At 42.5% G+C, this 25823-nt stretch overlaps 1 protein-coding gene across 1 annotated transcript in view; it reads right to left on the bottom strand.

Moving 5' to 3' along the window:
- Positions 1-25249, bottom strand: part of SDC2 (syndecan 2) — a 111200-nt gene extending 85951 nt beyond the window's left edge. Inside the window, exon 1 of the mRNA XM_082432791.1 lies at positions 24681-25249. Coding sequence (XP_082288917.1) covers positions 24681-24740 — 60 coding nt within the window. The 5' untranslated portion in view covers positions 24741-25249. The remainder of the gene's footprint in view (positions 1-24680) is intronic.
- Between the last annotated feature and the right edge of the window lie 574 nt (positions 25250-25823).

Raw genomic sequence — 25823 nt, 5'->3', positions numbered from 1 at the left:
CCCAAGAATAAAATTAAGACATTTCTGAAAGAAGTTTCAGCTATTTATCTGTAAGTTAACTGCTCTCAAGGTAAGGCAGTCTCTCTAACTATATCCACAAGGCAGAAATACACAGTGTCACAGCAAAATTTTGTTTTTTCCTTTTTCTATGTCACGCATTTTATCGTTAAAAATTAAAATAGGGCTTCCCTGGTGGCGCAGTGGTTGAGAGTCTGCCTGCTAATGCAGGGGACACGGGTTCGAGCCCTGGTCTGGGAAGATCCCACGTGCCACGGAGCATCTGGACCCGTGAGCCACAACTACTGAGCCTGCGCATCTGGAGCTTGTGCTCCGCAACAAGAGAGGCCGCGATAGTGAGAGGCCCGCGCACCGCGATGAAGAGTGGCCCCCTCTCGCCGCAACCAGAGAAAGCCCTCGCACAGAAACGAAGACCCAACACAGCCAAAAATAAATAAATAAATTAATTAATTAATTAAAAAAAAAAAGGTAGGCTTAAAAATTAAAATAACCAAGAAATATTATGAAAGCACACGACTAGGCTTTTTATACTATTAAACTAAGAGAACTGATCACTTCAATCCCACCATTTATGTGCTTCCCAGCCTCTTCTCACCAGAATCACCAATAAAATACGAGAACATTAGGACACGTCTTTACTCTTTCAGTTATATGTGTAGGCGACAATGATAAAACATACCATTTTTTAAAGGGTGGCCAGGCACAAAAATCACACAATTTCAAGCTGACTTGGGGAGAAGCATCAGAATCTAGTCAAGCTCCTTCATTTCACAGCTGAAGAAACCCAGGCTCAGAAACTGTAGGCAGGGTAGAGGCAGTCAGAGCTCAGGAAGGTCACTTAACCAAGTTTTTACTGGCAAGGCTAAGCCAGGGACCAGGGACCTAAAATGTGCTCCACTCTAAACATTCAGAAATACATTCCATTTCAGAAGGGAGAAAAACAGAATAAAAACTAACAGCAATCCAACCACTCTGCTACCTACCCTTTGTATCTCTGGCAAGTGGGCTCAACGAGGCTTGAGGGACCTCATGGCCAAGTCTCCTGATATAGTTAATGTCTTATATTCCTACTTTTTAATTCACCCCATTTCCTAACCACCTAAATTAAAACCAAAGGAAAGACATCAATCACAACCAAGTTTGTTTGAAGATTCCCTTCCACAGGTGTGTCTATATAGAGACACACATATTTATGTACATAAGTATGTACATATAGTACTTATAGATCATACAGATAAATGGAATAAAATCAAGAGTTCAAAAATAAACCTTTACATTTATGGTCAACTGATTTTTGACAACGGTGCCAAGACAATTCAATGGGGGAAAGAATAGTCTTTTTAATAATATGTGTTGGGACAACTAGAAACCACATGCAAAAAAAAAAAAAAAAGTTGTACCCCTACTCCACAACACATGCAAAAATTAATAATTAACTCAAAATGGATTACAAACCTAAACGTAAGAGCTAGAAACATAAAACTATTAGAACACATAGGAATAAAGCTTTGCAACCTTCAGTGAGGAAACAGTTCCTTACATATGACACCAAAAGCAACAAATGAAAAATTAGATAAACAGGACTTAATAAAAATTAATACTTCTGTGCTTCAAAGTACACTACCAAGAGGATGAAAAGACAATCCGCAGAATGGGAGAAAATATTTACAAACTGAATATCTGATAAAGGACTTGCATTAAGAACATATAAAGAACTCTCGAAACTCAGTAATAATAAGACAAATCACCCAATTTTTAAATGGGCAAAGGATTTAAACAGACATTACTCCAAAGAAGAAATACAGGTGGCTAATAGGAACACAAAAAGATGGTCGACATCATTAGTCATTAAATGCAAAACCACAGTGAGGTACCATGTCACCCCCACTAGAGTGACTATGATCAAAAGGACAGACAATAACAAGTGTTAGCAAAGACGCAGAGAACCCTTGTGCACCGCTGGTGGGAAGGTAAAATATTCCAGCCACTTTGGAAAACAGTTTGGCAGTTCCTCAAAATGTTCAACATAGAGTTACTATATGACCCAGCAATTCCACGCCTAGGTATACAGCCAAGGGAAACAAAACCACATGTCCACACACAAACCTATACACGAATTTTCGAAACAGCATTGTTCATAACTGCCCAAAAGTTGAAACAACCCAAATGTCCATCAACTGATGAATGGGTAAACAAAATTTGGTACCTCCATACAACGGAATATTATTCAGCAATAAGAGAGAAATGCAGTACTCACCCAGACACCAATATGGATGAACCTTGAAAATTTTATGCTAAGTGACAGAAATTGGTCACGAAAGACCACATATTACATGACTTCACTTACACAAAATGTCCAGAATAGACAAATCTATAGAGACAATCTATAAAGACAGAAGGTAGATTAATGGTTACCTAGGACTTGGTGGGGATGGAACGAGAGGTCACTATTGATGGGTAGAGGGTTTCCTTTGGAGGTGATGAAAATGTTCTAAAATCAAATTGGGGCAAAGGTTGCACAACTGTGAAAATACTAAAATCACTAAACAGTACACGTTAAATGGGTGACTTTGTGGTATGTGAGTTATAGCTTAAGAAAGCTATTAAATTCTACGTATATATGTACATCAACTGCAAGGAGCATAAAGAAAGACTGTTTGTCAGTGATCCCATTGCACAGCCAAATAAACTATTTTTTTAATAACTAAATAATTTCCCGACAATGCAAGGTATGTTTTGACCCTGAGCTCAGTGTCAAATTTTGCATTTTGTAGAGGACCTCAGACCAGAACTAAAAACACCAAAAAGGTTATTAGCATAGAGGTGGGATCCACAGAAAGTCCTTCCAAGCTTTCTAGTTTTTCGGCCAAAAGCGGTTCACTCTGTAACTTCAGTGTGTTTAGACATTAAAATGTAGAGTCAAGGGTGGGAACCAAGAACGTGCATTTTTAACAAACCCCCCTTTCCCTCCCCCAAGATGATTCTAATCCAGGCAGTGTGAGGAGAGCACTTTAGGCAAGGAAAGCCATCCACCTGGAAAGCCTCCTCTGGGCAGTCCTGGAGCTAATGAGCTGTAAATCAGTGGGCCAGTCGTGATCACAGTTGGGCAGCATTTTTCATACTAATACTCGCCATCAATTTCATAGGCATTTGGGAGCTAGTCAGATTTGAAAGTCTGTGGATAAATCATGCTGGATGAAATGCTCACCTTTAGAAGAGGAGGTTCAGTCACCCCTTGGGACCCCCAGAATACCATGCTTGAGCTACTCAAAGTCTCAGTATCTTTCTAGAGTGCATTCGCTTGCACAGTTTTTAACAGAACTATTAGATTCCGGGACAACAAAACTGTATATCTAGTGCGTAATATTCAGAGCCTAAAAATGAGGAAAAAAATCTGCTGGGAGTTGCCATCCACAGAACAAGGACAGCTGGCCTTCACACCCCAGTTGTTTCCTGTCTCTAACAGGTGGAGAACATTCTCCCTACTGTGAGAACTTCACCTCCTACTCCAGCTTCTATTTCCCATACTCAGAAGCAACCTCCGTCCTCCTATCTGGGAGGAAGAAATCTGAGCTATAACAGCTAGATGGAGTGGCATCCCTGAGAGGAAATGGTTAGTCATGAAAGATTATAGCATTCTAAATGACAACTGTAACCAATTTACTTGGCTGACAAAGGAGAAGAAAATAGAGCAAAATGTTAAAATGTGGACTGGAATTTTAAAAACTTCATTCCAAGGCAATAGGTAGAAAGGAGAAAAAAATTATTTCCTTAAAAAAAAAAAAAAAGAGTGCATCCATTATAGAACTATAGCACATTTGGTGGCAGAGATCAGCGGGTTTTACAAATGGGGAAAATGAGACAAAAGAGGTTGAGGGATGTGCCAGAGGTCACTGCTGGTTACTGGCAGAGAAAGGCCAGCTTATAAGAACCCAAGTCTTCTGGCTACCTGGCCAGCATTCTCTTGCTTCATGCAGAATAAAGAAGTAAACATGAAGGGGGTGCTATTTGGACAAGAGTAAAGAGGTAGAGAAATGGTTCCTAACCTTGAGTCCTTCTGCCCATCATTTGTTTCAGTGGTGTTTTTCACAGTGGTTGCTTAAGCCTCATAAGGAAAGCTTTGCGCTATGACCCATGGGTGATGGGTGATCATGACACAGCATGACCAACTCATCCAGTCGAAGAAGAGGTACTTGGTGCATATCACTAAGTGATGGGGGAATGAATGCTTGGGAGGCTAAGCCTACCTTCCACATCCCTGACAGCCTGGGACAGTGGCCTCTTTGCCTGATACTCTTCATGCTGGCTTGGAGACCGACTACCTCTCCTCCTTTGAAGACTTTTCCGCTGCCCTCAAGTCCTGGCTCCTTGCTGTGACTTGAGTTTGCCTCATCTCCCAGGTCCACACCTCTCTGGCTCACATCAGACAGTCAAGCTGGCCATTCTGCCTGATTTAAGTACCTGTCAGGGTCACTTGAAGTTTGAGGCAATGGCAAATTTCAATAGTTACTTGTCCCCTCAAGTTGGCAAATAGACATCTTGCCAACAGTTTAACAGAAGATTGGCCCTAGAGTACCATACTCCTTCAACTAAGGCAACAAATGATGTCTAGTCTAAGACCAAGTTATCAGGAAATAAAATATATTTTAAGTTGTTCAGCGTTTAACTTCAAAATATTATAAGAACAATAGAATCTAAAGTTAGAAGGAAGCTATACAGGTCAGCTCATCCCCCCGCCAGCTAATGCTTTGAATCTCCTCTAAAAATCCCAAAAGGCCATCCAAGCACATGCTTACTTACCTCCACGCTGGGGCCCTCACTACTTCTGAAGTGGTCTATTACATCCCTGCCTGCCTTTTAGAAAGGGCTTCCTTTTTTTCAATCAAAGTCTGTCTCTTTGGAAGCTACCACGCCTTTCATTCCTAATTGTCCAAAAGAATATAAGATCCAAGAAGGCAAAGGGTCAGATGTAAGTCATCACATTATATCTTCCTAGTGCTTGTTAGATAATGATACTTTCCAGAAAATGTTTTTATTATTGTTTTTTAAATTTCCAGTAAAATAAATACAAGCTCTTGCACATGTAGATGCTAAAAGAAAGTAGTTTTATATGAAATAGAAAGATTAAAAGGCTTTCCTGAATGAATACTAAACACATCTGCGAATACTTTATGGTATGGAACTTGTTTGAATCTTCTAGGTTTTCTGTCTCTATTTATACCTCAAGGCACAAAACAACAAAAACAGTCTGGTAAAGACTCACAAGAGTAGTTAATGCCCAGGGAGAAAAATGGCAAACGCTAGGAGGCATCTCTTAATATTTATTAAACCAACAATTGTGTTTTGGGTAAATCTTATTAACGCAATACACAAAGTTCTGGGCAAATGAAATTTTAATTCATTTACATCAGATGTGCCTGCAATCCACACTTTTATTAAAAAGGACAATAATGCAATAAACAATAAGCATTCAGTTGAGAGGCTTGGAAATAGCGTGTTATTTTGAACATTATGCATTATTTTTCTATCATTTAACTGTTACAACTTTTTTTTTAACATGGTATGCTTTTAAAATGCTCCTGTTTCATATGATTCAGCCATATATCATTTCTTCTAAAGTTTGTGGAAAAGTTTGCAGTCTTGGAAATCACCTCAAATCTTCTAAGCAATGAGTAAGTTATTTAAAAAAAAAAAAGAAATATATATATATATATATATATTAAAGTAAACAAAACCTTGAGAATGAAAGGTAAACACAGCACAATTCATCATTTTTATAATACTCCTCACTGTTTGATGATGGCCTCTATTTATACAATCTTTTGCAGTTAAAGATGCAATCCATTTCATTTAGAATATTTTAAAAAACATTTACCAATCAGTCAAAGATAAACAAATTTATCTTTTCCTTTATCAATATTTACCAATCATTAAAATACGACATCAAAAGTACATTGCTGCAATCTCCTATGTTTATTAAACTCATCAAAATATTTGTTTTTAAATGCCTTTTATCTAATGTGCCAATAATCTTCAAATATTCCATACACGACTAAGTTGACAGTAAATACTCCCCCACCCCTGGCTTTAGCACCCCCAAGTTCTCCACTTCCCTTTCTTGTCTAGGTCCAAATGCCAGTTAAAAGAGTAAGCTCACTGTATACTATGCCTGCTATTTAATTTGTCACTAAATAGATGGATACTGGAGTTTTTACCTGGACGAAGGGCAATGCCTGAACCCACATCCAAGTTACGACTTCCACTTCCAAGTTATGACCCCCTTCCCAGTTATGACCACCCCCCTTCCAAGATATGACCCCCCTTCCAAGATATGAACCTCCTTCCAAGATATGGTCATCAGGAGTGTAAGCCCCAAGGCAAACTGTTGTGTGTGTCAAATGTCTTATCCTGGCAAAATCAGGTAAGATGAAGGTCAGGCTTGAAAGAGGAGGGAAAAGTTACTGTAGTAAGAGCCAGAGCATAGGTGAAGGGAAAAAAAGGTGTCCCATTTTGACAGCATTCATTCTCCTCCCTCAGGTAACAGTCACTCCATTTTTATCTGGGGAGCCAATCCTTTCCTGTCACGGTCCAAGGGGATTCAGGCTCTTCCTCCACTGTAGTTCCAGGGATGATGCCTATTACCCAGGCCAGAGGCAGGCAGGTCAAGCCAATCAAGAGTCAATGACGGGACTTCACTGGTGGCGCAGTGGTTAAGAAGCTGCCTGCCAATGCAGGGGACACGGGTTCAAACCCTGGTCCGGGAAGATCCCACATGCCACAGAGCAACTAAGCCCGTGTGCCACGACTGCTGAAGCCCGCGTGCCTAGAGCCCGTGCTCTGCAACAAGAGAAGCCACCGCCATGAGAAGCCCGTGCACCGCAACAAAGAGAAGCCCCCGCTTGCTGCAACTAGAGAAAGCCCGCGCACAGCAACAAAGACCCAACACAAATAAATAAAATAAATAAATAAATGTATATTAAAAAAAAAGAGTTAATGACAAGATATTTTCGGATTCCTACTAGAATAATTGGGAAAGAGAAGCTCTTTCTACTACAACTGCTGAGAAGACAGGCTGTTTGCTAACCTGAAGTTGCCATACCCCATCTTGCCACCACAAGGGGAGTGGTTTCTCCTGGTTGTCATCAGTATCCAAAATCTTTCCTTTTTTAGTAATACGACCTCTCCAGATTCGTACTAGGCACGTGGCTGCCCAAGCGGAGACATTTCCCAACCTGCACTGCATCTTGTGTAGCCATATGACTACACTCTGACCAATGGGATGTAAGTGGAAGTGACGCTACACTTCCAGGCTGTGGCCTTAAGAGGAATGTGCGTGTCCACCCTTTGATTCTTCCTCCTGGCTGGGAGACAGTAAGAATGAAGTAGCCACCTTGGAGCCACAGATAAGAGCTGCATGTGAACATGGTAAAACCATCCCACCAGCCCTGTCTTTGGACTGTTACGTCAAAGGGAAATAAAACAGCTATTTTAAGCCACTATATTTGGGGAAATCTCTTTTTAACAACAGCTGAGCTGTTACCTTAATTAGTATAAGTCCTGGGAGTAAACCTAAGAAAAGGAAAGTTGCACTGAAAGACACGTAAAACCCAAGACCTGATACTTAAGCCTCTTGATGCATCCCAGCCTGAAGACAAAACTACTCCTGGACTTCTCCATTATCTTAGCCAAAAAGTTTCTTTTTATTTCTTATGCCAATCTGAGTTGGGAGTTTTGTTACTTGCACTTGGGAGTGTCTTAACTGCTTAAATGATGATGGCTTATGGGCTACTGTTACACCTAATGGTCCCAGGATCTCCTAAGCAGTAGCTATTGAGCCATCCCTTTCTTCCTCATCAGTGCCTGCTTCCCTGAGTCAACACCAGTCAGAAGCCAAAGCAGCTATTCTGCCTCCCCACAAAACTGTAAATTAAGGGCATTCTAGGGACTGACTTCTTTAAAGGAAACTCACTATTTCTATAAAGTAGTGTTTTACCAACTATAATGTGGCTATGAGTCACTGAGAGTCTTGTTAAAATGCAAATTAGAAGTCAGCAGTCTCAGATGGGGTTTGGGATTCTATATTTCTAATGAGCTCCCAGGTGATGCTCAGGTTGCTGGTCCAGCGCCCACATTTTGAGTAGTAACGCCCTAAAGCAGTGGTCTGCAACCTGCCTGCACAGTAGAATCACCAAGGCAGCTTTAACAAAAAAAAAAACACTGATATCTGGGCCCCACCACTAGGGGCCCTCCTTTAGTGGTGCCTGTACCGTCAGGGATGAGAACCATTTCTCAGTAGTTCTCAAACTCTAGCATGCCACAAAAATCACCCGAAGGGCTTTTAAAAACTCAGATTGCTGGGCCCCACCCCCAGATTTCTGATTTGGTTGGACTGGAGTTCGGCCCAGAACCCACATTTCTAACAAGATCCTAGGTGATACAGATGCCGCGATCCATCCACGCTTTAAGAACCGCTGGTCAAAAGCTAGAGTGAATGACTCCTGCAACAGACCTCAATTTCCACTGAGAACAAATGCCTTTATCTGCCAATTTTATTCTATGAATGCTCCGGAACGTCTATCAGGGGATACACTGGGGGAGGGGAGTAGAATTCACATCTCCACTTCCTTGATTTCTAAGACTAGTCTCTGTGCACGCTTAATACTTTGTAAAGACAGATTTAACCCTATTGTCGCCAAAATAATAAACAGTAACGATAAATTTTCTTCTGGATATTACAGACTCATTGGGTTTAAAAACCTATGAATCATAGCAAATGGCTCACTTTAACAGCTTGCTCAGAATAATACTTCTTCCATCTGTGTTGTAAGACAGATACATGTTGAGTGGTAGTTTCTAAAGGGTCAGCATTTTAATGTTATCCTGCAGAGCTGTTTCTAAAAGCTTTGAGAACTCCAGAATTCTTAAACAAGGTTTTTTCCCCTGAGTCAATTAAAGAGATCCTCTTTTATTCAAGGGATGGAAAATTGTGTTCAGAGTTGAGTGAGGGCAAACATGCTCCCAAATTAGATATCTGAACAAAGTAAACTATGAATAGATTAGATAATGGGCTGCTGCTTTTTTACTTAAGAAAGAACTAAAGACAACTCAGATGTCTTATTCACAGGACAGCCTAAAGCACTCTCTCTTCCCAACTCCAACCGGAAACAGTCTATTTCCATGGAATTAATTCGACTTGAACCAGGTTCAAGTAGCTGAAGTGCAGTTACAATAAGAGAGCCATCATTAAGACACGTGTGCTCGGCTTATACATGACCAGTACATTCAGACAAGCCCTAGAATACATTTTCAATCAGTAAAACACACCATCTCTCTGCTCAAAGCATGAACTCAGGCAAATCTAATAAGCTGACCAAACATGCTTTTCTGCAACCAGGCCAAGAGGACAGGCATCCTTTGTTCCACCAAGGACAGTTTTCAAAAGGCAAGGGAAATATTGCAAATTTTTAAAGACATCCTTAGATAAATTTCATTCATACATGTATAGTCTTCTGTCCAAAGAGCTCTCAAATGGCATCCTAATCCACCGACATAATTATCAGAAGAGTATAACCCAAGAGAAAGAGGTGTTGAAGAGAAGGGTAGAAGAGGAAAATCTCAGACAGAGCGAGCACTTCCCAATTCTACACAGCTTAGCCTGTGCCAGGCAGCAGAACTGTCCTGGGAAGCCACCGCATTCCACGTGGCTGGGTCACAGGCAGTGGAGAGCATGGTTTAAGAAGACAAAATCTTGCGTGCCCGACTTCCTTCGGAGCTGGAGGAGACCACAAAAGCATCCAGAAAAGTTCTCTTCTCAAATCTTCTAGAAGTTAGAATCACCTGGGGAGCTTTCCAGCTGGCTGGGCCCCATCCCCAGAGATTCTGGTTTAATTGGTTCTGGGTGGGGCCCAGGCACAGAGAGCTTTGAAAAGCTCCCTGAATGAGTTTAATGTGCAGGAAAAGCTGAGAACCACTGACCTAGAACCTGTTCTTCCCTCTCCAGATGAGAACAAGAGCTGAAGAGGCAAAACACCACCTCTTTGCACCAAAAAAACAACAGCCACCAAAAAAAAAAAAAAAAAAAAGAAAAGAAAAAAATTCAGCCTCTCCTTTTGTCTTTCCCATCTGGTCAGTGGCACCATCATTCTTCTCTGTCTCAGTTTCAAAACCTCAAAAGAGGATGCTTTCTTCTTTGATCAGCACACCTAATGAGCCATCCATTTCAATTAGCTTCAACAGGAGGCTAGTGGCTATTCTACACCAGGCACTCTCCTAAGTGCTTGACGTGCACACACGCATTTCCATGAGAGGCTACTGTCACTCACCTTCTTTTCGCAGATGAGAAAACTGAGGCCCAGAGAGACTAAGTAACCTGCTGAAAGCCCTACAGCCAGACACCAGCAGATCTGGTATTTAAAGAGATTCCTATTCATTCTACACTCAGTTCCTCCATTCTCTCCACAGACAGAAGCTTGTGGAGAGAAGCCTTTGAGGTAAGGTGCTAAATGTTGGTAAAGAAATCAGGAAATGGGTGACCTAGAATATTAGCCCAACAATGCAAATGAAGGGTCTGACCCATCACTAACGGGGGCTGCACCCATCAGACTGCTTTAAAAAGTGATTATACATTTAAACACTCTCACTGCTCTCTTGAAAGATTACAGTATCAAGGCAGGGCTATTTAAAGCTAGAAAAACTGAGGATCTGACTTCTGCTCTGTCACCTAAAATACAGCCATGGCAAGTAATACCGCCTAGCAGTTGTGAGACAATTATAGGCAATAAATGGGAAATGCCTACCATAGTTCTAAGCACACAGTAGGAGAACACTGTAGTAATCTCTCATGTTATTGTCTTTTAACAAAATTCAATTCTTAAAAATATCATCCCACAGACTTATTTTCTGAAAAACTAGGACTCAAATATATTCATGTTATTACACTAAGATTTACAACATCAGTACTCAAGAGAAAAATGTTAGAAGATCATCCAGTGCTGGCAAAAAGTGCTTCTACCTGGGCCCTCAGTGCCACAGACATTTTTCCCTGAAGGCTCTGACATAATTTTAGTATAAATATCCAAAGAATGTTCTTCTCCCCTCAACCTACAACAGCAGTTTGCTACCTACATAAAATGTGGTAGTAATTCATGAGGATTTTGCTTCCAGTTTTGATTCTTATCTCTATGAAGTTTTTATCTCCTTTTTCTGCCTGCAAGTCTCCACAATCTTCCCAAGATTTACAAATCAACTTGACTTCAGTCTCTCTCTCTCTGGGTTTTCCAGACCCTAGTGCTCTCAGCCCTCCTCCCCTAATCAGCCAAAAGGTTCACAGACAATAAAGAAGTTAGCAGGAGCACATTTTTTGCTGGAAATTCTGAAATTATCTCAACATCACTTTAAATATTCATTTTGCACAAAACACACTGATGCAGAGTATATAACATATAATGTATGTTCCACTTGGAATTTCATGTATTTATCAAACATGTGGCAGAAGTAAGTGTATTAGGTGCTAATCATTAGTGTAGGGAATAAGGGAGAGGAAGGAGCCAAAAAGGAAATGTGTTATGGTAAGAAGAAAACAGCAACAAATCAGATAGCCTGGGCCCAACTTATAACTCTGCCACTAACTAACTATGTGATCTTGGACAAGTCAATTCTAACTCCAAAACCCATTGTTACATACTGAAAAGGCAGAATCCAAAAGAACACAGTGAAAATCATCCCAACACTTGTATACCTCTTTCATTCATCAGCTAAGACTATTTGATCAACCGAACACATAGTATAAGGTCTAGCTCTCCCCTTTAAGAGTCCAAAGCTTATAAAGTATGGAGAATTAAACTGGATGAAATGTTAAGATTTCTTTCTCCCCTGATATAAATATCAATAGCCTATTCAGGTTCTAAACAATTTCCTGCTCTTTGTATCTTTTGTACATTTTAATATTCGGAAGTCTTTGCTTGCAGAGCAGATGGGGGAAAACTAAAAAGTAGGGAAAACTAAAAAGTATGAAAATCCAGTGTCTAATTCTGGTTTCTCTCTAACACACTGTGCCACTACAGGGAAGGCTTTTTTCTAGGAAAGCAGTAACTTCTCTTCTACAAGGGGTTCTTCTTATCCTTCTCAACTGTAGTTCTTATGCAGTTTTGATTGCTGGATACGTCTAACTAGGTTCAGACAAAAACAAATTGATCCATAGTTTACAAAGAATGCATATGTTAAATATGGGCTCAACCCAGGTGCAATTACCCTAAACAATCAAAAGGTAGATAATAGTTGCTTGAAGGTAGGTACCATGTCATTTCTTTTTAACCTGCAAGACAAGCAAGAGCTTTGCCCTTGGTTGATGTGCAGTAACATGAGTTAACTATTAACTGACTTACCAAATATAAAACTTCATCCAATAACTAATCCGGACAATTACAAAATCTAATCAACTCAAAAATAAACAAAATACTCAAACCAAAATACTCTGCACTCTTATCTAAATGAGTTCAGAGGTGAGACATAAATGAAGTTAAGATTTTAATTCATTAGTAAACCTAACAGATAAATCAGTGTTTATAAGACCTCCTTTAAGCATTTTACAATTGTAATCCCAAGTACTATGTTAGATTTTTCAAATCTCAACTAAATTTCCAACCCGTATGCAAGTCTATTTTGAGCTTTACTTGAATGTAATCCAGGAAACGGATGATGCAGGAAAGAAAAAATATAATTCAGCATCACACCCTGCTTGACGAAAAATAAACTGGTCATAAATGTGTGAAAATATATGTCCCTTGGTGCCAAGGGTCAGAATGCAAGCAAGAAACAAGAAACATGCATACATATTTGTGCATATATAATATACTCCGGAATCACGAAACTTAAAGCTGAAAGGAAAGAGGATCAAATGAGTTTATAACACCTACTTTGGGTCAGGTTTTTTGTTAGAAGTTTTCAGTCATTATTGAGGCTAATCTTCAAAATTAACCCAAAAGCAAAATATTATAATTCCCAATTTTACACTGAGAAAAACGAGCTCAGAGATGATAAGAAACTTCCCCAAGGTCATGTGGCTTTTAGGTGGTAATACCAGAAACTGAACTACAGCATACCTGACTCATCATCATACCCTTCAATATCATCTCCTGTGTTATCTTAACTTGGGAGGGCACACAAGTGAAACCTGACAACGCTAGAACTACGACTTCATGTGAATTAGGATCTATATATGTTATGACCCATAATTTACTGCACTGTCACACACCTGTCATCCATGCAGAGACTGTTGCCTAACAACTCAGTACACAGTGGCTTTTTGGTTCCTAAACATGTCAAATGTATTGAGTCTTCAGCACAGATGTACTAACCTTAATACAGGAAGCCTTTAGTTAACCAGATATTAGACCTTTATATTAACATTTTTGTAAATTTTTATCAGATGCTTTTCTGAATCTGTTGAGATAACCATACTGTTATCTCCCTTAAACTGTTAATAACTGCATTGCTTTCTGATGCTGAAGCATTCCTTGGATAAACCCTACTTGAACTCATCATTATTCTTTTAATAAGCTGCTGTACTCGGTTTGATAACATTCTATTTAAAATTGTGGGATAGGGAGGGTGGGAGGGAGATGCAAGGGGGAGGAGATATGGGGATATATGTATATGTATAGCTGATTCACTTTGTTATAAAGCAGAAACTAACACATCATTGTAAAGCAATTATACTCCAATAAAGATGTTTAAAAAATAAATAAATAAAATAAAATTTTGGCATGTATGATCACAAGTGAAACTGGTCTAAAGATTTGTTTTCTTGTGCTTTCCTTGTCTGGTTTTGACACAGAATAATGCCAACCTCCTGAAATCTTCTGTCATTCTCTAAGCTTTGGAACAAGTATCTGTTCCTTGAAGGATCAGCAAAACTTATTTGTAAAACCATCTAGGTCTGGTGCCATTATTTTAAGGTTCTTTTTTTTTTTTTTTTTAATGTGGACCATTTTTTTAAAAGCCTTTATTGAATTTTTGTTACAATATTGTTTCTGTTTTATGTTTTGGCTTTTTTAGCCCTGAGGCACGTGGGATCTTAGCTCCCTGACCAGGGATCGAACCTGCATCCCCTGCATTGGAAGGCGAAGTCTCAACCACTGGTCTGCTAGGGAAGTCCCCTGGTGCCATTTTTTTTAATGGAATTTTTTGTTGAGATAATTGTAGATTCACATGCAGTTGTAAGAAATAACACAGAGACTTCTCTTGTACCCTTTACCCAGTTTACCCCAATGGTAACATTTTATAAATATCAAAACAAGGATACTGACATTGATACAATTGACCAACCTTATTCAGATTTCCCCAGTTTTACCTGTACTCATTTGTGTTTGCATCTGTGTGTATTTAGTTCTATGCAATTTCATCAATGCACAGGTTTGTGGATACATAAATACATAGTATATACATATATGTGTAGATATATTTAAATTTATTCAATATAACCAGGGTTTTACTATACATAGTTTTTTTATTAAAGTACAGTTGATTTACAATGTTGTCTATACATAGTTTTATATCTGACTTTTTTTTCTATTATAAAAACTGTTTCCAAGTTATAAACATTCTTCCAATACATTTTTAACGGTTGTATGATATTTAATGTATAATTTAGAATCTTTTATTTAACCATTCCTCTAGTATCATACATGTAGGTTGTTGCCATTTTTTTAACTATTATAAGTAAGGCTTCAATAAATACATTTACCCAGCTACGATTATTTCCTTTGGAGAGATTTGTAGAGATAAAATTACTGGAGAAACTTTTCATGGGCCAGAAATAATCGATGACATATTCTCTCACATCACCCACATTTAGAGAAAAGGGTGAGTACAGGCATACTTTGTTTTATTGTGCTTCAAAGATATAGCATTTTTTAAAAATTAAAAAGGTTTGCAGCAACCCTGTGTCTCGCAAGTCTATCGGCGCCAGTTTTCCACCAGCTTTTGCTCACTTCGTGTCTCTGTGTCACATTTTGGTAATTCTCACAATATTCAAACTTTTTCATTACTATTATATTTGTTATGGTGATCTGTGATCAGTGATCTTTTGATGTTACTGTTGTAATTGTTTTGGGGACGAACCTCGGCCATATAAAACAACAAACTTAATAACTGTTGGATGTATTCTGACTGCTCCACGGAGCAGTTCCCCATCTCTCTCCCTCTCCTCGGGCCCCCCTAGTCCCTGAGATATAACAATATAGAAATTAGGCCAATTAATAACCCTACAGTGGCCTCTACACGTTCAAGTGAAAGAAAGAGTCTCTCACTTTAAATCAAAGGCTAGACATGATTAAGCTTAGTGAGGAAGGCATCTCAAAACCCGAGAGAGGCCGAAAGCTAGGCCTCTTGTGCCAAACAGTTAGCCAAGTTGTGAAAGCAAAGGAAAAGTTCTTAAAGGAAATGAAAGTGCTACTCAGGTGAACACACAAATGATAACAAAGCAAAACAGCCTTATTGCTGATATGGAGAAAGTTTAATGGTCTGGTTAGAAGATCAAACCAGACACAACATTCCCTTAAGCCAAAGCTTAATCCAGAGCAAGGTCTTGACTCTCTTCAAGTCTATGAAGGCTGAAAAAGGTGAGGAAGCCGCAGAAGAAAAGTTTGAAGCTAGCAGAGGTTGGTTCATGAGGTTTAAGAAAAGAAGCCATCTCCGTAACGTAAAAGTACAAGGTGAAGCAGCAAGTGCTGATGTAGAAGCTGCAGCAAGTTATCCAGAAGATCTAACTAAGATAATTCATGAAGGTGGCTACACTAAACAACAGATTTTCCATGTAGATGAAACAGCCTTCTATTGGAAGAAGATGCCATCTGGGACTCTCATAGCTACAGAGGAGAAGTCAATGCCTGGTTTCAAAGCTTCAAAGGATAGGCTGACTCCCTTGTTAGGGGTTAATGCAGCTGGTGACTTAAAGCTGAAGCCAATGCTCATCTACCATTCAGAAAATCCTACAGCCCTTAAGAATTATGTTAAATCTACTCTGCCTGTGCTCTGTAAATGGAACAACAAATCCTGGATGACAGCACATCGGTTTACAACACGGTTTACTTAATCTTAAGCCCACTGTTGAGACCTACTGTTCAGAAAAAAAAGATTCCTTTCAAAATATTACTGTTCATTGACAATGCACCTGGTCACCCAAGAGCTCTGATGAAGATGTACAAAGAGAGTAATGTTGTTTTCATGCCTACAAGCACAACATCCATTTTGCAGCCCATGGATCATTTCAACTTTCACGTCTTACTATTTAAAAAACACATTTTGTAGGGCCATAGACGGTGACTCCTCTGACCTTTCTAGACAAAGCAAATTGAAAACCTTCTGGAATGGATTTACCATTCTAGATGCCATTAAGAACATTTGTTAAAATATCAACATTCACAGGAGTTTGAAGAAGTTGATTCCAACCCTTTGAGGGGATGACTTTGAGGGGTTCAAGACTTCAGTGGAGGAAGTAATTGCAGATGTGGTGAAAATAGCAAGGGAACTAGAATTAGAAGTGGAACCTGACGATATGAATGAATTGCTGCACTTTCATGATAAAACGTGAATGGATGAGGAGTTGCTTCTTATGGATGAGCAAAGAAAGTGGTTTCTTGAGATAGAATCTACTCCTGGTGAAGATCGTTGAAACGACAACAAAGGATTTAGAATATGACATAAACCAAGTTGATACGGCAGCACCAGGGTATGACTGGATTGACTCCAGTTTTGAAAGAAGTTCTACTGTGGGTAAAATTATCATACAGCACCAAATACTACAGAGAAATCGTGAAAGGAAGAGTCAACCTATGAGGCAAACTTCACTGTTGTCTTATTTTAAGAAATTCCCACAGCCACCCCAGCCTTCAGTAACCACCACCCTGATCAGTCAGCAGCCATCAACATCCAGACAAGACCCTCTGCCTGCAAAACGATTACAATTCGCTGAAGGCTCAGATGATGGTTAGCATTTTTAGCAATAAAATATTTTTAATTATGATAATGTATGTTGATTTTTTTAGACACAACACACTACACTTAACAGAATACAGTATAATATAAACATACTTTTATATGCACTGGGAAACCAAAAAACTCATGTGCCTCGCTTTATTGTGATATTTGCTTTATTGCAATCTTTGCTTTTTTGTGGTGGTCTGGAACCAAACCCACAGTATCTCCCAGTATAGCTATACAAAAATGTCCCCAATATCTCGAGGTAGAGCTAGGCCTCCCCAAGTCAGGGAAAGAACCCCAGCTATGAAAACGCAGGCTCAATCATGTAGTTTCCGGGCCACCCTCTGGGCTGGAGCTTATCAGATGAGCCCATAGAGTGTCAAGCCCCCACTCTTTAGGGAAGCAGAAAACAGAATATCAGTAACTAACATGTGACACAGAGTGTGAAGATGCCACTGCGTTAAAAGCTCCAGTGTGTTCTGTCCCACGTAATCCTAAGAATCTATTTGACGATACTCCATTTTACAGATGAGAAAACTGAGCACAGAGAGGTTTAGAAACTTGCCCAAGTTTACACAGTAAGTGGATTCTAACCCAGGCAAGTCTTAACTCCAGTGCCCAGGCTCTGAGCCTCTGTACCATACTGCCTGCTCATTTAGACTCTTGCTATGGTCTCTACAGCACTGACGCTGGGCTCCGGTGCTATAGAAAGGAACCAAAGGGAAGGCAGTTAAAGGCCCCTCTCTGGAAATGAAGGTCAAGGCCAGAAACCAAATGAGAAGCCTGAGACCCTCAGTGGCTTATGCTTCAAAAGCCCTCCAGATTACATCAACAAGTCATGTTGTCTTCTTTCTAGAATGAAAGTGAGTTCCATCACATCAACTGCTCTTGCTGCTACATTGGCTTATATCAGAAAATATATGGGAAAACACTAGATATTAGATCATGAATATTCAGAACAATGTATATAATCCCAGTACATGATGAATAGTTAGCTCAAGTTAACTGATTACCACCAGCATTTTACCAGCAGCATTACATTTCTGTAATGTGAATAAATTCCTTGCTCCAGTAATAAAATAGTAAGTATTTGGCAGGAGCTTAATAATTACTTATTGATTAGGTTAATCTTAACATTGCTCCAATCATACCCTGAAGCATATAGAAAAAAATAAATATTAAAGACAGAAAGTTCTTCTAGTTCATCTTATCATTTTATAGATGGGAAAGCTGAGGTCCCACAGGGATTAAGATTGTTAATTACATGTGTGCAAAGCCTCTCTTTTGCCTTCAATACTGTACATTTATTTTCACTGTCTTTATATTTAACAATACATTGTAAAAAAATACATATTTAACTCTTACTCTTTTTTTGATAAGAACTTTAAAAAAGTAATTTTCCTTTAATATTTGGATATCTCACTCCATGTGTCGTTCTTACCGTGAGACTAAACTCTATTAATTGTACATATTCCTTAAACATCTGTACTATTTGTATTTAATATACCTGTATAAAGATAAGAAAACATCAAAATGCTTTGTAAAGGACACATTTTACTTCATCTTTGTGACATTTTTCACAGAACAGATTCAACAACACAGGAGACAAATGTGAAAACATATCTTGTCTTTAATAATATTTTTCTATAGCGTGGAGTCCAACACCATGACCTGACTCTCACATCACCGACTGGGGTACCAGTTGGCCTCACTGCTGATTCAAATGGAAAATCTCCAATGACTTTCTCCTAGTCCCACCAATTCTTTGAGGCTTCTCCCCTTCTCCTAGTCCCACCAATTCATTGAGATACCCAAGAAAAACAGGTGTACACAGTCTATTTCAACAGTGTCCTTTCCTACTCAGAGGCAATCACCCCTCTAGCCTTATTGCTAAAACTAATGTTGCCCTAGACACAGACTCATCAAAATGCAATGGAGATTTTTAATAGTAGGACCCACATCTCAAATTGCTGAGAGAAGAAATTCTTCCATGTATGTCTACTCTTAAAAAGTAAAAATCCTCCCTATTGCTACTCAAAGCTCCCCAACATTCCCTGACTTCCCGTGCCACCTCATTCTAGACACCCAGTGGCACTTAAGCATGCGATGCCACTGTAACTCTCTCCTTCCGACCTGCTAGAATCTCAACTCAGCCAAAGGACATGGACACGGGAGGGAGCAGGAATGTACACTGATGGGAGGCACTGGATTTGTCTTTTTATTCTTCAACACCACAGTGTTGATGAAACTGAGGTCGAGAGTCAAAACTTGCAAACTAACCCAGGTCCACCCCCAGGCTGGTAGATTCAGCTGACCCCAGACCACACTGTCTTCAGTGGCCAGAGCGAAGGGGAACTTCAGCAGGACCAACTGACCCTGACTGCCCCAGCCATGGGCACCTGCCCTTAAGTACGGAGCATCAACAGGTGTTTACCACAGGGGTCGAAGGTATGGAAACAAGGACCTTCCCCTCAGATAGTGCCAATCTCCAAAACATCAGAGGGCTAAAGGGCCTCAAGAATATCATACATGGCTCTCTCATTTCATAGTCAAGAAAACAGCCCAAGAAAGAAGGAGGAAAAAAAAAACCCACTTATTTTCTGTGCCTCAGGTACCACTCCCATGCTCCCTCATTTTATCCTCACAACAATCCTGTTATAAAGGCATTCTCAGGTGCAATTTATATGCACACACACATATGTATTTTTTTAAGTGACTCAAAGTGTCAGTATCTTGTCCAAGTCCTAACACGGAGTAAGCGGCAAAGTACCAACATCTCCCCAACCCAAACCCTTTATCTCTATGCTGGTCCCTCAGGGTCACAAAGCTTCTTACCCCTGGGAGCCCCAGGACTAACACAAAATAGCACGTAGAAGAGGTAAAGTGTGTGACTAGACCAGTGGTTCCCAAATGTGGCTAATTCATTAGCATCAATCTGAGATGCTTTATAAAAATACAGATCGCCCCACCCCCTTTAGGCTTCTGATTGTTAGAAGGCCCTGAAATCTCTATTTTTACATACTTACAGTGATTCTGATTGTCAGTCTGCCTTACTATTTACAGAAAGAGAAAAACAATGGCTAGATCAGTCATGAAAGGCTGTCTGGAGCTTGGATTTGAATCAACAGAATTTAAAAGGAGAAACACTGAAGAGGTGGCTATGTCCAGGGAGCGTTCACAGAAGTGAGATGAGTGGGCGAGGGCGGGGAGATGTGATGGAGAGGGATGGGGCAGGGGGGTGGGACTAACTAGGAAGGAGCAATATTCTGGAGCATCATATAAATCTGGCAGAGGTATTTAGACTCCACACCATGATAACAAGGAAACACAATCCAAGTGGTACAGGGTAAATCAAACAGCAGGTGAGCATCCGGGCCAGGAAGGGCAATGGCAAGGCTGTTGACATGGGGCACATGCTGGCAAGGTGCCAACAAAGAGAAACCTGAAGGGGAACACTTCCTGGCTGCCTGGTTTGATTACACCTTTATCCTGAGCACTTAGTACAATAGATGCTGAAGAAATATCATGGAATGAACAACATGTAGGTGCATATAGTGGCCAACTGGTCACGAAAGTCAACAAAGATGAACGGGTCAAGGACCTGACTTCAAGAGTCAAATCCGATTCAAATCTAGAATTAAGATGATGGTACTGGCAGAGGTGACTAAAAAAGAGTAGCTTGTTTTCAGCGAAAGCTCTTCTTCATTACTTCTTGCTTTTCTCTAAAACTTTATTTTGGCTTCTGGTGCATGAAAGAATTAGGTGGTTTTGAAATACTGGAATGTACCTTCGACAGTGGCATGAACAGCAGGTCTTCTGTCTTGGGAAGAAGAAAACGATGGGCAAGATCTTTTGGTTTGATTTTTGGCAAACGAGGAGAGACAATCTCGTGAGAATCTAAACTCAGATGACATTCCTCACATGACCTAAGATCACTGCCAGCTGACATGCCGATAGCACTGTGGCGTTAAGCCACCGGACTCCCCGTAAACCTGAATGACAGAGCTGGCCAGGCTCTGTGTGGCTTGGTCAGCCTCAGGCTTTGCCAACCTGAGGAGACTCCGGGCCCCCTGAAGCTGGCCAGTCAGGTCTCTGGCGGCTTCTAGGAGACGTGAGAACTAGTTCTACCCAGGAAAAAAAACTAGATGATCTTTTGAAATCCTTTCCAAACTAATGATTATTCAAGGTGCCTTGTGTGTAATCATATTCCACAGTTCCTCAAATGGCAAGCACCATCAAAATTATACGTTCCAGGTCCCAGAAGCAGGAGTTGGAGGGTGTACTCAAATTCCTCTGGATGCCCATCTTCCACAAGCCTGATCTTAATAAGATCTTTCCTTCTCAAGTGACATCTACCTACTGCTAATATCCAACTAACAGAGAAAGAGCCCTTATTTCTCTAAGATTCCCTAGCAAGTATGATTTGCTACATTACTAGAGCAGCCAAAATGTATTTTTTTAAAGAACTGCAAAAGGTTATATGGTTCCAATTTAATTTTTCCTTGAAATGCAAGCTTTCCAATGCCTGCCTTTCATAATACACTGAGACGTAATGCATGGGTCCAAATGACTTGACAGTTTCTTTTAATTTACACACATCTAAGCCTGTGCAAAAAATTCCACTAGTTCAAAACGTTTCCTTTTCTTAAACATACTTCCAGTTCAAATTACGTGTTTATGGCAGTCTGCAATGTATTATTTCTGAAGATAAACAGTCATGTAAAAAATTGATAGAAAAGCAGCAGCATATCACTACTGCCACACTCTGTCAGTCTTTCCTCTCGCATGCCGGTGGGAGGTACAAATGCGTTGCCATAACCAGGCTCGCCCTGCTGCCTCCAGCGTCCAGAAAGGCAGGGCCACCAGTTCCTTTGCACAGACAGCTTTGAGCCTTGGTTGCTGAGAACCTCTTCCCCCCCTTGAACTTAGTATAAAACTCAAGAATGCACTAACTGCGGATGTTTTTCCTTTTAAAAATGAGAGGCTTTAAGCTCAGATGATCACTACTTCTAACTCCCAGAAAACAGTTGCAGTTTTCCAATTAAAATTCGAAGTACTGGAAATAATGTACTCTGATGACTAAATGTTGAAAAGTGAAGTCTTTCAACTTCGCATACATTTATGCTGCTACATGTGAAACAGAGGCTGAAAAGTAATTGAAATGGACTATTGGCTGTCCTGGGCCTTGAAAAAGCTTCTATTGAGAAAAATTGACTCACTGCCTAACAAAGACTCTCTGCTACAGTCTTCAAGTTGACATTTTTAAAATATCTAATCACCCTTTTGAATGATATTCCAATTACTGAAAACAGTATCTACCACAGTGAAACAGCTCACTTGGAAAGCATCCAATTCTGGTTGGAAATGAGAAATATTAGAACCCCAAAGGCACAGAGTTGGGGGTAGAGGTGTCACCAGAGAAGACAGGTATAGTTCAGCCAAAAAGCTTCCTTAAGAAGCACTGTCAGGGCTTCCCTGGTGGCGCAGTGGTTGAGAGTCTGCCTGCCAATGCAGGGGACACGGGTTCGAGCCCTGGTCTGGGAAGATCCCACATGCCGCAGAGCAGCTGGGCCCGTGAGCCATAATTACTGAGCCTGCGCGTCTGGAGCCTGTGCTCCGCAACCAGAGAGGCCACGATAGTGAGAGGCCTGCGCACGGAGATGAAGAGTGGCCCCCGCTTTCCGCAACTAGAGAAAGCCCTCGCACAGAAACGAAGACTCAACACAACCATAAAAAAAAAAAAGCACTGTCAGATTTATGCAAAACTCCAAGGAGACATTATTCCTCTAGAATCCCCAAACATCAACACTTTCTAGCAAATTTATGAACAGGACTCAGCAAAAAAGGGACCTCCTTAACCCCGTACAGTTTTTTAGGCAGGCAGGCTTCTCCTGAAAATCTTTAGATGGAGTTCTCCCTTTGCCCTGTTTTGCAACAAGATGAGCAATAATGTTTTTCTGAAATAAACAGAGAATCTCTCCCTTTCGGTGTGCAAAGAGCCGAAGTTCATAACTGGCTGGGAGAGTACCAATCCCAAGGGATAAAACGATCATTTGCCAAAGAGAAATGCTGGTAAGTTTCGGAGTTCTATTCAACAGCCGGAGCACCCAAATTCTCATCTACTGTGTTCAGTTTACAATCCTACTTGCTCTCCAATCTCGCCTAACGTTTGGCCACCTGCTAGCACACACAGAGGCTCCCACACCGATGAAAAATGCCCATCTGCTGCTCAGTGCCAAAGAGGTTTCCCAATCCTAAATCGCATCAACTCAAAAAAGGGGGCTGGGGTGGGGGGAGAAGGGAGAAATAACACGCCAAAGGCAAGGGGGAAAAACTCACAAAACCACCTCTAAAGATGACATTATTTGTCTTCGAAGAGGCGGTTCAGTTTATTAGAAATGGACAAGTTATTCGGTGGCAAAGGGAGGAGATACGGGGAACTGGAAGGGACAGAAGCAGCCGCACTCCCTAACCGAGGCCCCGGACCGCACTGAGGCTGCAGACGGGATCGCGGACAAAGCTCAGGGCGCCCAGGTAGGGGCCGCCAAGCACAAGTGAAAGCCCAGGAGGCAGTTCTCTTTAGAGGGCGCTCATTGGGCGTCTTAAGGAAACAAGCTCCAACCCCCCCGAAACGCGACCCAGAGGAGGAGAAACCGAGTTCCCACGGCCGAGGCCGGGGAGGGAGGCTGGGTGCCCGCAGCCGGCCCCGCCGGAGAAGAGACTCCTCCGGGCCTCGGGGTACTCCCGCCGGGTCCCACGAGGGCAAGCATGGCGGGATGGAAGCCTCGGTCTCCGAGCGGCCGGGCGACCCGAGGCCGATCGACCCGAGGCCGATCGCAGTGGCACAGTACCCCGCCTCGCCCGCTGCTGCACTCGAGTGCAATCCATACTGAAATGCCCTCCTGTCCCTAAGGGCCCGCGAGCTGCCCCCCGCCCCGCAGGAAGCACGGGTCGCCGCACCACCGGGAGTCCAGCGGCCCGCACCCCGGCATTTTCGGGCGCGTTCCGCTCACCCACCGCGGGACCGAGGACTGCACCTCCGCCGGTAGCGTTTCCACGTAGTGTCTGCTCCCTCGCCCCAGCCAGAGGAACATCAAACAAAAGAACTTTTTGCAAACTTTCCTCTCCGGACACTCGCGGGTTTCTTAAAGCTGAGCCCCATCTCCCCAGAACCTGCATTCAATCGAGTAGGAAAGCTGGCGTGGGGGTTGGGGGGTGGATGGTGTGCAGGAGAAGAGACCCCAAAGTTTCCAGGGCGTCTCCGGGTCTCGGGGAGCGCGCGGAGGGGACCAGTTCCCTCGCAGCCCTATCCGGGCTTCCTCTCTCCGGCCACCCTTCCCCATCGGTCCTTCCCGGCCACGCAGCAAGACCCTCCGACTGCGAAGAAGTTGGGAGTGACTTCAGGGGCCTCTGCGGTTCGACAAACCTGCAATACTCTTGCCCTCATCCCGGGGGACCTCGGGACAACTCCAGCGAGAGGCGCTTTTCTGAGGGAAGCGAAGGGGGAGAGGAGTGGAGGAGCGAGCTCATTTGTCCCAGCAGATCCCCGGGGGCCGAGGGGCACGTCTGGGAGGGGGGGGGCCTCCCCCAGGTGGCGCTCCCCGATTCCCCGCGGGCTCTGCGGACTCTGCTCGGTCTCTGCACCCTAAACGGCGCGCGCGTCCCCCGCCTGGCCCACTCACCGACTCCGCCGACACGCAGGCCACCAAGCCCAAGGTGACCAGGATCCAAGCGCGCCGCATATTCCCCGGGGACCGGCTGCTCCCAGCCGCCGCTTTGCAACGAGGGAAAAACGAAGTCTCTCGCCCAGCGCCCGGCGCAGCCTGCGCAGAAGGACCGGAGCAGAGCAGCCGCAGCGACCGCGGCTCGGCCTCGGGAGCTCGGGCTCCGGGCTCTCGCTTCCTCCTGCTGCGCCTGCTCCCGCTGCCCGCGGCTGCGCCCCGGGAACGCGGCGCCTTCTCACTTGTTGGTTCCTACACAACCGATGCCTAGCTGTTGCGCCGGTGAGGCAGCTCTCTGGAGCTCTTCTTGCCCTGCTGTTGTTTTACTCCTCCGCGGACTCCTTCTCCGTGTCGCGGCTCCGTTTCTGATTTTTGAGGAATAAATTAGGTGGCTTGGAATGTAGCTGCAGCTGAAGTTTGGGTACAGAGCGTTGGGAGCGCCTGATTCGCGCGGCTGGAGCTCCCGGAGTATCTGGAGAGGAGCGCGTCGGAGCGGAGCTAGTGGCTCGGCGGCTGCGCCCCTCCTCCTCCCGCGCCGCCCCCTCCCTCCCAGGGTCCTCCTCCTCCTCCTCCTCCTCCTCCTCCTCCTCCTCCTCCCTTCCTCCTCCTCCTCTTCTCCTCCCGCTCCCACCCTCCCTCCGAAGCCCGCTTCTCCGGGCTTCTCCGGGCGTCTCGAGGAGGGGAGGCGGCAGTGTGACTCCCAGCTAAACCCGGGAGAAATTCCTACAGGATTACGCCCGGATTGGCAGCTCCGGGGACCAGTGGCCACCAGCAGCTCCGCGCTGTGGCTGCTCTGGGTCTGCGCGTCCGCAGTCTGTGCTCCAGGGCCCTAGTATTCCTTCATTTTCTGACTCCCTTACCCCCCCACTCTCTCCCCCCTTTTTCTCTCTCCTCCTCCGTGCTCCTTTTTTCTCTATTTTCTTTTCTCTTCACTTTCACTTTTCTGGAGAAAGATCGGTGAAGCGACGAGAGACATATTTAGCTTTTCTGCCTGTGAGAATTAGACCAGTACGAAGAAACTGCTTTGAGAGTTGGAAAAACACACACACGAAGTTTACAGATGCCTTCAAGCAATGTGAAGTGTTCATAAAATGGCTAGTTCAT

This window comes from Balaenoptera physalus (genome assembly GCF_965194825.1).
Source record: "Balaenoptera physalus genome assembly, chromosome: 17".
NCBI classification, from domain to species: domain Eukaryota; kingdom Metazoa; phylum Chordata; class Mammalia; order Artiodactyla; family Balaenopteridae; genus Balaenoptera; species Balaenoptera physalus.
This window is presented reverse-complemented; position numbering and strand designations above follow the sequence as displayed.